The sequence below is a fragment of the Eretmochelys imbricata genome, chromosome 2 (assembly GCF_965152235.1).
Source record: "Eretmochelys imbricata isolate rEreImb1 chromosome 2, rEreImb1.hap1, whole genome shotgun sequence".
In the NCBI taxonomy this organism is placed as follows: domain Eukaryota; kingdom Metazoa; phylum Chordata; order Testudines; family Cheloniidae; genus Eretmochelys; species Eretmochelys imbricata.
The window spans coordinates 91,187,736-91,201,288 of record NC_135573.1 but is presented as its reverse complement, the minus strand read 5'-3'; the positions used below and the strand labels follow the sequence as shown (position 1 = coordinate 91,201,288).

Genomic DNA, 13,553 nt, shown 5'->3' with positions numbered 1-13,553 from the left:
AGGGCTCTGGGCTGGGGATAAGGGGTTTGGGGTACAGGAAGGGCTCTGGTTTGGGGGGGCTCAGGGCTGGGGCAGAGGCTTGGGGTGCAGGAGGGGGTCAGGGCTTTGGGTGCAGACTCTGCGGTGGGGCTGGGAATGAGGGGTTTGGATTGCAGAAAGGGGTTCCAGGTGTGTGTGGGGGGGCTCAGGGCTGGAGCAGGAGATTAGGGTGTGGGGTTGTGGTGTGGATTTACCTTTGGCGGCTCCCGGTCAGCAGCGCGGCTGGGGTGCACCATGGACCGTGCTGTGCCCCGGAGGCGGATAGCAGCAGGTCTGGCTCTTAGGTGGAGGCATGCAAGGTGGAGGTGTGCAAGGTACTGGACAATGGGAGTGTGGAGCCGGTGCTCAGGGCCAGCATGTGCAGCCTTGTGGTCCCCCTGCCAAGAAGCCAGACCTGTTGCTGTCTGCCTCCAGGGCACAGCACAGTGTCGGAAAAGGGAGGCACAAACCTGCCTTAGCTGGGCAGCACCACTGATGGGACTTTTAACGTCCCGGTCAGCAGTGCTGACCAGACAAAAGTGACCCAGCGCCTTACATGCTGCAACCCAGTAGTGGGTCACGACCCACAGTTTGCAAAACACTGGCGTAGGTAATCAAACTTCAACTTCTGAAAACCAGGAAATACAGAGTGAAGGGATGCACCAACATAACCTTAATTCTAGCCCAGAGGTGGGCAAACTACGTCCCATGGGCTGGATCTGGCCCACCAGCTGTTTTAATCCAGCCCTCGAGCTCCCACTGGGGAGCCAGGTCTGGGGCTTGCCCCACTCCGGCGCTCCAGCTCGGGAGCGGTGTCGGGGGCCGCACCATGCGGTTTCTGGAAGCAGTGGAATGTCCCCCCCTCTGACTCCTACGCGTAGGGACAGCCAGAGGGCTCCACTCCACACACTGCCCCGACCCCAAGCGCTGCCCTCTCAGCTCCCATTGGCCAGGAATGACGGCCAATGGGAACTGCAGGGGTGGCACCTGTGGACAGGGCAGCAAGCAGCAGAGCTGCCTGGCCGCACCTCCATGTAGGAGCCAGAGAAGGGACATGCCACTGCTTCTGGGAGCCACTTGAGATAAGTGCCGCCCGGAGCCTGCACCCCATAGCCACCTTCCCGTACCCCAATCCCGTGCCCCGATCCCCCTGCTGCCCTCCCACCAAAGCCTTTGGTCCCAACATGGAGCCCCCTCCCGCACCCTGAACTCATTTCTGGCCCCACCCCAGAGCCCACACCCCCAGCCAGAGCCCTCACCCTCACCCTCACCCCCTCCTGCACCCAACTCCAATTTGGTAAACATTCATGGCCTGCCATGCAATTTCTATATCCTTGGGCCAAAAAGTTTGCCCACACCTGCTCTAGCCCCCTGGAGCTGATAATAACCTTTGGAAATTATCTGCATACACTGTAGCTGTATTGAATGATTAAAGGATTAATTGGCATTAGCTTGGCATAGCTGTGATTGGGAGTCCTGCCTCACTTAGAGTCTGACACCCACTCCCTGCCTCCTCAGCATGTGTGATCTAAGGAAAGATGTGCAAGTGTACTTTGAGATATTGGCTCATTTCAGTGCTGACTTCTGAGGATTAAATCAGTACCTGTGTACAGGAATGATCTTGCCAAGGGGACTGTCAGTACAGAGGTGAGATCTGAGAGCAACCTGCAGATGCACTGATGGGTAAGTGAAAAGAAAGGTCAGAGGGCATTTTGTGCATAAAGAGGCTGTAAAATGACCAGGCATGCCAGCATTCTGCAGACTGGGCTAAGTGTTTGAATACAAGGCAGGTGCAGGCTGCTGGTGGTCAGAGCAGCTCACTCAAATGGCTCCCCGCCGCAGCAAAGAGGTTTTTGACTTTGCGCTAGTGGCCCCTTGCTGTGCTCCCTGGGGGACACGCCCTGCCGGCAAAGGCAGTGGGCACACGTGGGGCCGGGCCTGAGCCGCGTTCCCACAGGGCAGAGTTAAGGTGACGCGGGCGCCGCTCGCTCGGCACGTTCCGCTGTTTGGCGGTTGAGCATTATCCAGCGCGAGCGCGCGCGCCCTTGGGCAGCCGCCGCGCCGCCTTCGCTGGTGGGGGTTTGTCAGCCAGTCAGGCGTCTCAGGACTCCGAGCCCAGCGGACTAGCGGAGACCCCCGGCCGCGGTACAGGCGGAGAGGGGCGGCGCTCTGGTCCTTCCGCAACCTCTCCCCCCGCCGTTCTCCCCCACTCACAGCGGGGCGGGCAGGGAACCCCCTGACGGTCCCACCCCCTCCCCACCTGTGCGTTCTCCCACCCCACCCCGGCCCAGAACGTATCGTGACGTCAACCCAGGTGCTTTCCCTGGGGTGGGGTTTCGACTGCCCCGGCTAGGCGGAGGCTGGTTGGCTGCGACCGCGCATGCGCATGACGGCGGCGGTGGCGACTAGCGAGCCGCGGCGGACTGTGAGGCAGGCAAAGACGGAGCGCGCGGCGAGTTGGGACTTGCGCTCGCCGCCGCTCGTGCTCTGGGCGGAGCGAGCGAGCGAGAGGTTATGAGCCTGCAGGACTCCAGCGGCCACCCTCGCTCCGGCCGCGACCATGGCAGCCTCCATAGAGCAGGAGTTCCAGGAGATCGACGCTGCTAACGACTGGCAGGCTCGCTACTTTGTGAGTGAACAAGGGACTCCCTTTATCGAGGGCTGGGGGAGGGGAGGGAGAGACAGGCGGCTCTGGGCGGCACGCGAGGCTCTTGTCTTAGACTGGGAAACGGAAGTCGTTGGGCCACGGCTTGATTTCAGGTGCGCGCGGTAGCGCCAGCACCAAGCCGCCGGGAGACACTGCGCATGCCCCGAGAAGGGGCGGGGGGAGAGGAGCGCCGTGGAAGTGCGCATGTTCTATGAGGAGATGGGAGGAGGTGGACAGGGCTGTTGGGAGCACGCGTGCGTCAAGTACGAGGGGTGGGGGTGAGTGGATGAGGCGCGTGTTGAATGAAGTGCGGGTAGAGCAGAATTGAAAATGCGCACGCGCAACAATGAGTCCTCGCCTGCCGACGCCCCCGCTTCCTAGTCCGGCCTCTGGGGCGCTGCCTGCTGAAGCCGTGCCTCAGTGTGTTTGTCAGGCTGCTCCACCAGCCTCCCCTCTGCCCTTCGCACGCTGCGGACACCTCTCGTCCTGGGTGTCGTTCTGCAGGCAGATAAAGCAATATCTGTGAAATACTCCCGAGGGAGCAGAGGGCTGCGGCGGCTGCCAGCTTTGCAGTGGTGCTGGGGCATTCCTGCTAGTCCCTTGTTCGCAGCGTAGCGCCAATATTCTGGCAGCGTTAATTGCTTGTGAATATCTAATGGCAAGACCACTTCACACGTTATGTCACCAGAAGTTGCATGATGTGTAGTAACTACCTTTCATATGTTGGGTCACCTGAGTCAGAGCTACTACGTCTATTTTTGCCAAAATAGTAGTGATTAATAATTTGCACTCCTATCCTTCGAGTTAAAGTTTTATAAAATAGCTTTACAAAGGTTGCTCATCTAGCTGGCATCACACCCCACAGAGTTATTAGATGTTAGGCCTGTTTTACAAATGAGGAATAAGCAGCACCAAGTGAATGTGACTTGTTTAAAGCCTTGTCTACACAGCGACTTTACAGCACTACAACTTTCTTGCTCAGGGGTGTGAAAAAACACACGCACATCCTCCTAAGTGCTGCACGTTTCAGTGCTGTAAAATGCCAGTGTAGACAGTGCACCCAGCTCTGGGAGCTACTCCCCTTGTGGGGGTGGTTTTCTTACAGTGCTGGGAGAGCGCTGGTGCTGCGACTACACAGCCATGTTCAAGCGCAAGCCTCCCCATATAGATGGGTAATGAATACTGGAGGCAAGGAAGACTGCAAGTTATGCTCAGGAAATTCTCGAGGAAAAATTCAATAGGCAAAAAAAGGTGGGGTCTCCTTCCTTGTAGAGTGAGTCCTCCAATTCCATGGACTTGCCAGTGTTTGTCGAGAAACTCTCCTCCAACAGATTTTGGGTCATTGTAGTCGTATCCCTTGCTGGTTTAACCTCTGTGGCAAATCAGAGGGTTTTGTATGTAAACATGCATTCTGAGAGAGAAGAGCTTAAAGTAATGCATTCCGATAAGAGGTTTCTTTTGCATACTTTTGTTGTTTTTAACTCTTGTATCTCTGGTAGGTTGAGTTGCTCCAAAATTGTCAGTAAGCTATGTGTATGCAATTTAAAATGTGCACTAAACTTTTTAAGAGAGACACTTTTAAAAAAAAAAAAAAGAGAGAATAATATATTTATTTTTATGGGAAACTCCACAACACTTACCTCACAGATTTTTAATGCATAAATAATTAATTTGTTTATATGTAATGATATTTCAATAAAAGTGACAATATTCATATCTAACAACAGGATCCAAGTTCATTTTAGATTATAGTGCCATAGAAATCCTCTCTGATTATACCTGTTTTCAGGAAGAACAGTGAAGACAATTTGAAGAGATTTGACGAGAGTGGGGCTTTTTTGCAATGAGGATGATGCAGATGGTAGATTGAAGGAAGCCCATGAGGAGATTATAATAGTCAAGGCAAAGAATAGTCGGGACCTCTGCAGTGGCATTGCTGGAGAGAAAAAAAGGGGAGAATAGTTTTTGAGTCCTGTGGGACGTTTATTGTCAGAAGTAGCAGCATCACTGATGTGAAGGAAGGAGAGAAGACTTGACAAGGTGCTATTGTACAGTGTAAAACTTTTCTTTATCTTCTCAGATACAAGTACAGAAAGACTACAAAAAGGTCTCTGTCACAGTTAGTCAAACTCAGCAGACGCCTGGCACTCCAGCCATCTTTTCTATTTGCCTGTATTAGATGAAGCTGGCCTTGGAGGATGAAGCTGGGGAATGGCACAGATACAGCTTATAATAGGTCTTGGAACACTTTGGTAGAATTTCTTGTTTCAGACAGTAGAGGAAGTAAGCCGAGGAGGCAGGCATCTTAGACTTGATTCTGACCAACAGGGAGAAACGGGTTGTGAATCTGAAGGTAGAAGGCAATTTGGGTGAAAGTGATAGAATCAATGATTCCTAGGGAGAGGGAGGAATGAGAGTAGCAGAATAAAGACAATAAATTTCAAAAAGCCAGACTTCAACAAACTCAGAAAACTGGTAGGTAAGTTCTTGGGAAGAACATCTAAAGGAAAAAGTCAGGAGAGCTGGCACTTAGAGATATTAAAGCAGGGGTGGGCAAACTTTCTGGCCCGAGCATCGCATTGGATACGGAAATTGTATGGCAGGCCATGAATGCTCATGAAACTGGGGGTGGAGGTGTATGTGGGTGAGGGCTCTGAGATGAGGGTTTGGGGTGTTGGAGGATGCACCAGGCTGGACCGAGGGATCAGGGCAGGGATGGGACTTGGGAGGGGGCGCAGGCTCCCAGCGGTGCTCACCTCAAGCAGCTCCCAGAAGCAGAAACATGTCCCCCGCTCCGGCTCCTATGCTGAGGCACAGCCAGGCAACTCTGCACACTGCCCTGTCTGCAGACACTGCCCCTGGAGCCCCCAATGGCCATGGTTCCCGGCCAGTGGGATCTGTGGGGGCAGCGTGTGGATCTCTTGGCTGCTCCTGCATGTAGGAGCTGGAGAGGGGACATGCTGCTGCTTCCAGGAGCCACGCGGCGCCACAGGATGCACAGAGCTGGGCAAGCCCATGGACCCTGCTCCCTGGCGGGAGCTCAAGGGACACATTAAAATGTCTGAAGGGCCGGATGCAGCCCCTGGGCTGTAGTTTGCCCACCCCTATATTAAAGACATATGGGAGACTAACCAGAAGAGGAGGAAAGATGGGAAGAATAGTAAGAGGCCCATGTGGCTCCATCAAGAGCTCTTTAATCATCAAAAATCAAAGGGAATCTTACAAAAGTTACTCTTGGGGGAATTATGCACCTAAAAATTATGCGCATAATATTTTAAAATTCTATGTAGTTTATTTGTCAAAATAACACAACATAATCATTCCAGTTTCAATTTTGTTAATTTATTTTAAACTACCTGTCAACAATACAGATTTTAAAAAAAAAAAATTCCCTCGGGAATAGAGAGTTTAAAAAAACCAACCCTATGACAACCCAGTTCCAGTTGAGGGGTACTGGAGGGAGCTGCCTGGGGCCCCCCAGAGCCGAGCCATGGGGCACCCTCCAACCCAGACACCCGTACCTGCTCCCCCCAGAGCCCAACTGTGGGGCACCCCTTCCCCCCCTCAGAACTCAGCTGCAGGGCATCCCCAGAGCCCAGACACCCTCCTCCCTCCCCTCAGAGCCTTTACTCTTCCCCACCCAAGCTTCTTTACTGTTGTGGTGTGGGATGTGGGGTGGTGCTGCCCTGCCCTTTCTCACCCTTTGCAAGAGCCGGGTCTCCTGGGTTCTTTCCTGTCCCGGGGCGGATGAGGATAAAGCCAGGCAGCCAGAGTGTGCAGAGCCTCCATCCCTACCAGACTGGGCACTCCACTCACTACAAGCTGGAGAGCTGGGCTCTGCAGAGTCCAGCATCCCCTAATGGCTGCCAGCAGCTCTACAGCCCCACTTCTATAATGGAAACGTGAAATTTGCGCAAATTCTGCATTGTGCAGGGGTGCAGAATTCCCCCAGGAGTAAAAAAAAAAAAAAAAAAAATAGAAGCGTGGACAAATTACTAAGGATGAGTACAGATGAATAGGACAAGCATATAGGGACAAAATCAGAAAGGCTAAGGTACAAAATGAGTTACACCTAGCAAAGGACATGAAAGACATATTTACAGAATCTCTTCTTATTGAGGAGCAAGAGGAGGATGAAGGAAAGTGTAGCCCACTGTTTAGTGAGACTAAACAGCAGGTCTAATAACGGATATCAAGAAGGCCTGAAGAATTTAATGCCTCTTTTGCTTCAGACTTTATTTAAAGGTTAGTTGTGACCAGATGCTTAACACAGTTAGTGTTAACAACAAGCCAGAATAGGGAAAGAACAGATATATTTAAGTTGGGAGGCCTGACAAAGTTCACTGAGTGTACTTAAAGGAATCTTGGAACTGTTAACAGTTGTCTTCGAGAATTCATGGAGGACAGGGGAGATCCCGGAGGACTGGAGAAGGGCAGACATCGTACCTTTCTTTTAAAAAAGGCTGACCAGTTTATACCCCAGGTCCTCTTTGTTCCCTAACTTCCATACCTGGAACAAGTTATTAAACAATTTTTGTAAGCACCTAGAGGATAATACCATTATAAGAAATAGCCAGCATAGATTTCAAGGATAAATCATGAGATCAGCTTAATTTCTTTCTTTGTCATGATTCCTGGCTTAGTGGATGTGGAGGGGAGGGAGCAGTAGGCATGATGTATCTGGTCTTCCATGACATCGTTATAAGCAACCTAGGGAAATGTGTTCTAGCTGAAATTATTATACGGTGGGTTCATATCTGGGTGAAAGGCTGTACTCAAAGAAGTAATCAATGGATCACTGTCATACTGGGAGGATATATTCAGTGGGGTCCCACAGAGGTCTGTCCTTGGCCGGGTACTTGTTCCACATTTTCATTATGACTTGGCTAATGTAGTGAAGAGTATGCTTATAAAATTTGCAGATAGCACTAAGATGGGAGGGGTTGCTAGCACTTGGGAGGACCGGGTTAGAATTCAAAATGACTTTATAAAATAGAGAATCGGTCTGAAATCCACAAGACGAAATTGGGAAAAGACAAGGGCAGAGTACTACACTTAGGAAGGAAAGATCAAATGCAAAACTACAAAATCGGAAGTAACTGGCTAGGTGATAGTACTGCTGAAAAGGTGGATCACAAATTGAATATGGGCCAACAGTGTGATGCAGTTTTCTGGGTATATTAACAGGAGTATTATATGGAAATCATGGGAAATATTTGTCCCATTCTACTCAGTACTGGGAAGGCCTCAGCTGGAGTAGTGTATCCAGTTTCGGACACTTCACTTTAAGAAAGATGTGGAAAAATTGGAGAGCAACAAAAATGATAAAAGATTTAGAAAACATGACCTATGAGGAAAGGTTTAAACAAGTGAGCATATTTCTTCTGGAAAAAAAAGACTGTAGGGGTGACCTGATAAGTCTCCAATATATTAAGGGCTGTTATCGAGAGGATGAGGATCAATTGTTCTCCATGTCCACTGAAGGTAGGACAAGAAATAATAAGCTTAATCTGCAACAAGGAGGATGTGGGTTAGTAAGTTTTTTTCCTAATATCTAACTTTTAAGGAAAGTTAAGTGCTGGAATAGGTTACCAAGGGAGGCTGTGGAATCCCCATCACTGAAGATTTTTAAGAACAGGTTAGACAAACGCCTGTCAGAGATGATTTAGGTATACTAGGGCCTGCCTCAGTGGAGGGGGCTGGACTGAATGGACCCTCAAGGTCTCTTCCAGCCCTACATTTCTGAAATTCTATATTTAGAAGCCACTGTCATTAGTCAAGGGCTGATCGCTAAAATCCCTTCTCCATCCCTTCACACTATCATACTTCGCCATTCTTTTAGTCTGTCAAATAGTATTGTCTCTCAGAACACTCTGGAAATGTACTTGTTCTAGGAACTTCTGAGAGCAGACCCTCAAAATATATCCCTTGCTGTTCTTGGGATGGTGTGTCGTGACCTCTCACTGATGGAGTTAATTGCCTTTGTTCCATTCCAAACAGACCCTGGATGTGGTCAGCTGTGTGAGTTATCAGACTACTGGAATAGTCCCACGGTTGTTACCACAGCTACAAATCAGGAGATAACTCTGAGTTATCTGTTTGATGCTGAAATCGCCAAGCACTATCCGTCTTGACAACAGAGAGGAGCTGTATTGGATTTCACAGGCACTTCATGGTGCAGAGGGAACATTTTGTAAAACAGTATTAGACCTATTTAAGTCCCATTTTGGCATGGGAGACACCATATGAAGACACATGCAAAGAGCATAGCCATGCCAAATCCTTTATCCTCCCTTGTTTCATGTCATGTGAAATACTCACCAAATTGTCTATGCTGTCTGTGCAGTGTTAACTGACTAGAGTAGTGTAAGAAGCGATAGTTCTAAATGCCAGGCACAAATGAAGTCCTGAGCAAAGGTGAACCTTGATAAACTAAATATGATTTTTTAAAATACTTTTTTTTGCTGTGCAGAATGTTCCTCAGAGTGAATTGAGGAGATTACTAAACTCTATTTTTGTAATTTTAAGGAAATTCGGCGTAAATCCAATGACTATCCTCATAGAGTTGCAAAATATCCAGAAAACAGAAATCGAAATAGATACAGAGATGTCAGCCCATGTAAGTATATATATCCTTTGCTCCGTGTAATTAAATCCAAAATGAAACAGTTTTGTCTCTAGATTTGTTACTCACTTTTTTCCTTTTCAAAGAGATACTTATTTATGAACACTATAACCTAAAATGATTTGTTTTGAGAAGTATCTGTTTTTTAATAATATAAGATTTGGCCCTTCTATAAAGGGATCAGCAACCTTTGGCCTGCAGCCTGCCAGAGTAAGCCCCCTGGCAGGCTGGACCGGTTTGTTTTCCTGCCGTGTCCACAGGTTTGACGGATCGCGGCTCCTACTGGCTGCGGTTCGCTGCTCCAGGCCAATGGGGGCTGCAGGAAGCAATTCAGGCTGAGGGATGTGCTGGCCGCCACTTCCTACAGCCCCCATTGGCCTGGAGCAGTGAACCACTGCCAGTGGGAGCTGCAATCCATCAAACCTGTGGATGCGGCAGGAAAACAAACCAGTCCGGCCCACCAGGGGGCTTACTCTGGCAGGCCGCGGGCCAAAGGTTGCCGATCCTTGTAATACACTGTTAGAGTGATTAGTGACATGCGGGTTGGTAGTTATAAATACTGTGTACAAATATATAAATGTATGTGAGCAAGCAAGGTGGACCAATTTTAAATCACTGATTCTAATCACGATTTAAATGAACAATTTCCATATTGTTTTGCATTTGTACTTCTTTTCCTAAAGAGAGGTTGATTTTCATTGGTTTCTATAATTAATCATGTTTAATACAGTAGTGCTTAAGGACCAACCAAGAACAGGGCCCCATTGTGCTAGGCACTGTACAAACAGAGTGGTCCCTGCCCCCAAAGAATTGACAATCTAAATAGACAAGACAGGCAGAGTGTGGGTTAAGGGGGTAGAACAGACAAGCAGAGTAAACATGTTACATTGGCTGATGTCATGTTAGTGCCATGATTCTTTTTTGGGGCTGTGTGTGAGATGGGTGCTTAGGAGGGGATTAGTTAAAGGGAAAGGGATTGAGGGGAACTGGGCAGGAGAAAAAAGATTGGGGGGGGGGGGAGAGGTTGGATCAAGCACCCAATCAGTACAGGATGGAGAAAGTCCAGCCATATATAGAAATGTCTCTGAATGTCCAGAAATCCCTGAATAGGCTGCTTCTGTTCTTACTTGCTGGAGTCTCTCTGTAGTTTCCGCCCAAGGTTGGATCACGTGGGGGTGAGGGACGGCAAGGCACAGCACCACCTGGGTCTTAGTGCCAAGAGAGTGAGGGTGCTATCCCTTGTACAGTTCTGGATCCAAGGGAATGCTGGGAGAAAGGTGACCCTGGCTGTGCCCCATTTTACCCCCTCATTCCAATACAGGAGTCACTGCTTTGGCTGCTTCTGCTTTTATTGGCTGGAAACTCTGGCAGCTACTTCTTTGTTCTAATTTTGAGGATACACTATAGCTGTGCCCCTTTATTTAAATACTTATGGAGTTTATAAAGGTTTGTTACAGATTCTTAAATTTTTACACTTTTTGTTATGTTAGAAAATGGTGAATGATATTTCTTATTTACTAGGTGATTCATTGTATTACTTGTGAATTGTCAAGCTGCATTTGGATGGAAATTGGAATTAAATAACAATGCACAAAACCAGCATTTTAAAATTTGTTTTTATTAGTTAAATAAAACTACCTTAACTGTGTTGGATACATAAGAAAAAAATAAATGGAAAATATTTATTGATAAATTAAAACTGATTTATTAAGCAAAGGAATTCTGGTCTGTAGATAGTGAATTGAATGTTTCTGGTCACAATATTTTTCTAGACTTTAGGACTAGTAGAGCTCAACCTCTCTGACCTAGTATTTATTCATAAATTGGAAGAGAAAAATAAGTTTTCCTGCTTTTCCAGCTCCCAGTCAGTTTCTCAGTGTTAAATGAACTGTTAATTGAACTAGTGGAATAAACAAATATAGAAAACATTATTTTTGCCCTTGCAGAAAAGGCTGCTGCTGTCAAAAGCAAGTTTTTGCACTTCAACAAATTCTAGTTCCAGGTACTTGGCCAGTGACTTTCATTGGTTCAGTGTTTTGACTTTCTTTAAACCTTTGGCATCACTTGAAGATTAGTTTTTTTTAAAATTTAATTTAAATGATTTTAATAGAGTATGCTAAGTTAAGGCCTTAATGTAGGTTGTCAGATTTTCAAATTTTATTTAAAATAGGTTTGTTTGTTCTTTGATTTAAATCTGATTCTCTTCTCCCCCCCCCCCCCCAAATATTTATCCATTCTTATTTTGTGTCTCATACAGAAGCCCTGTGTTGCTTGCAAAAATATTTTTAGGGCATTTCCTCTGAGAACTGTGTTGTTGCTCTATTCGAATTAGCATTGATCAGTCTTTTAACAACATTTATAATACATGTTTTCATCTGGCAGAATTAGTGGCCTTAAATTTATTTATTTATTTTTTAAATTGTCATGCCAAACCCTTAAATATAGGCATCTCTTCCAAAGAACTTATCTGAAATAGTTCTGTAACTTTTTCCATGCCATATCATTGAGAGTGCTCGTGTCTTAGGTTTATCTGCTATGTAAAAATATTGATGGTTTAATCAAAACTTGTTACCTAATCAGAGTCCGCTATCATAACACTTGTTCAGAAGGAACAAGACAAGTCTTAATGCTACTTCTTTGGGAACCAGGTCTAGAGGCTCTCTAAATATTGTACACAAAATAGGTTAATGGTTTATGACCCCTATTTTAATGTTTGGTTTCTCAGAATGGCAAAGAAGACTCAAAAGGCATCATGGCTAGTGACTAGACCATGAGCCTGCAGATCTGGAAACTCATTTTCTGTTTCCAGTTCCGCCACTTAGCCAAAGCCACATCGTGAATAAGTCACTTGGGCCAGAACTGATTTTGAGAGCCCAATCTGACATACCTGTGGTTTTATTTTTGAGAAGCGCTGAGTTCTTGCATTTCCAGTTGAAGTGAGTGATAACTGCAAGTGGTCAACATGTCTCAAAATTAGGCCCAAAATGTCTTAGATTTAGGCAACTAAAATCAGTGGCTGCAATGGTAAATTTGATAAATATCTCAGCCTCAATTTCTCAATTTGTAAAAATGAGGATATTTTTCTTTGTGCTTTGAAATATCTGGATGAAAAGTGAATACAGGTGTAAAATACTAATAATAAAACATTAATCTTTATGGACTTAGTAGCAGGTTCTATAGGTATGACGTAACACTTCTTAAATAAGCTTCTGTTTTTAGTTGCGTATATCTTTGCCTAACTTTAACTATTAACTTTAACTGTTCTATGCTTGGTCTCTGTCTCATGCTGAATTTTTCTGGTAAGCATCAGCAACCCAACTTAACCACTTAGAAGGATGAAGTGAGGAAGAATAGAGAGTTGACTTTTTCTCCCCTCCCCCCCCCTTTCTTTGAAAAGTTCCACTGCTTCCGTGGATTGGAGCAGGAATTCAAAATTAGTCAGAGATGTTGTTCTGAAGTCAGAGATGCCTTTTCCTGTAGCTGTGAAAATCCACCAAGCTTTGGCCAAGTTACAAGTCTTTGAACAATATTTGGATGTGCCGCATAGAGCCTGTTAGAAGCTTGCTACTAAAATCTCTGAACATTGCATCTGTACTGAAGACGCTACCAGGCCCCACACACCTTCCTGCATTCTGACTGACAATACTCTTGGGTCTTATTGACTTTCCATCTGCTCTGGGTATGTTCCCATGCCCTACAGAACTAGAACTTCAGAGGGATGCAACAGCGACCCCTTTGGCCTAGGCAAAGGAGTGGTGAGATAGAACCCAAGGTGAGAATGGTATTAATACTGTGGACTTACAGACCTTGTTACTGAGCAAGGCTCCACACACTTCCCTGAGGAGGAAGGCACACATTGTTCCCTTTTCACAGATGGGATAACCAGGAGGTTGCACAAGTCCAGTTCAGGTAGAACTGGTATATCAGACTCAAGTCTCAGCCACCACTGCACTATCTTTCAAAATGTATATGCTAACTCTGTGTTAGATTGTGCTGTTTGTAGCAATTAGACTCTCTAGAGCCAGGAATAGAACTGAGGAGTTCTGAGTCCCAGTATTCCACTGCTGTCTAGCAAATAGTGTGTAAACTGCTGGCTATGTGTGTTCATACTTCTATCGTAGCTGCTCCGTAGAGGATAAATCTTCTACTTCGATCAGTTTCTCTTTTAACTCAAGCTGTAGAGGTCTGTGCTGTGGATCTGGAAGTCCTCGGTTTAAACTCTGCTGATGACCCATGGGTGGTAGAACAGTATAGTTCTGCACA

The 13,553-nt window shown here is 46.7% G+C and overlaps 1 protein-coding gene across 3 annotated transcripts in view; it reads left to right on the top strand.

Moving 5' to 3' along the window:
- The first annotated feature begins 2,399 nt into the window (after positions 1-2,399).
- PTPN2 (protein tyrosine phosphatase non-receptor type 2) overlaps positions 2,400-13,553 on the top strand; it is a 55,631-nt gene continuing 44,477 nt past the window's right edge. For all 3 annotated transcript variants that reach the window (XM_077810468.1, XM_077810467.1, XM_077810466.1), the window contains exons 1-2: positions 2,400-2,647; positions 9,194-9,284. In XM_077810468.1, coding sequence (XP_077666594.1) covers positions 2,579-2,647; positions 9,194-9,284 — 160 coding nt within the window. In that variant the 5' untranslated portion in view covers positions 2,400-2,578. The remainder of the gene's footprint in view (positions 2,648-9,193; positions 9,285-13,553) is intronic.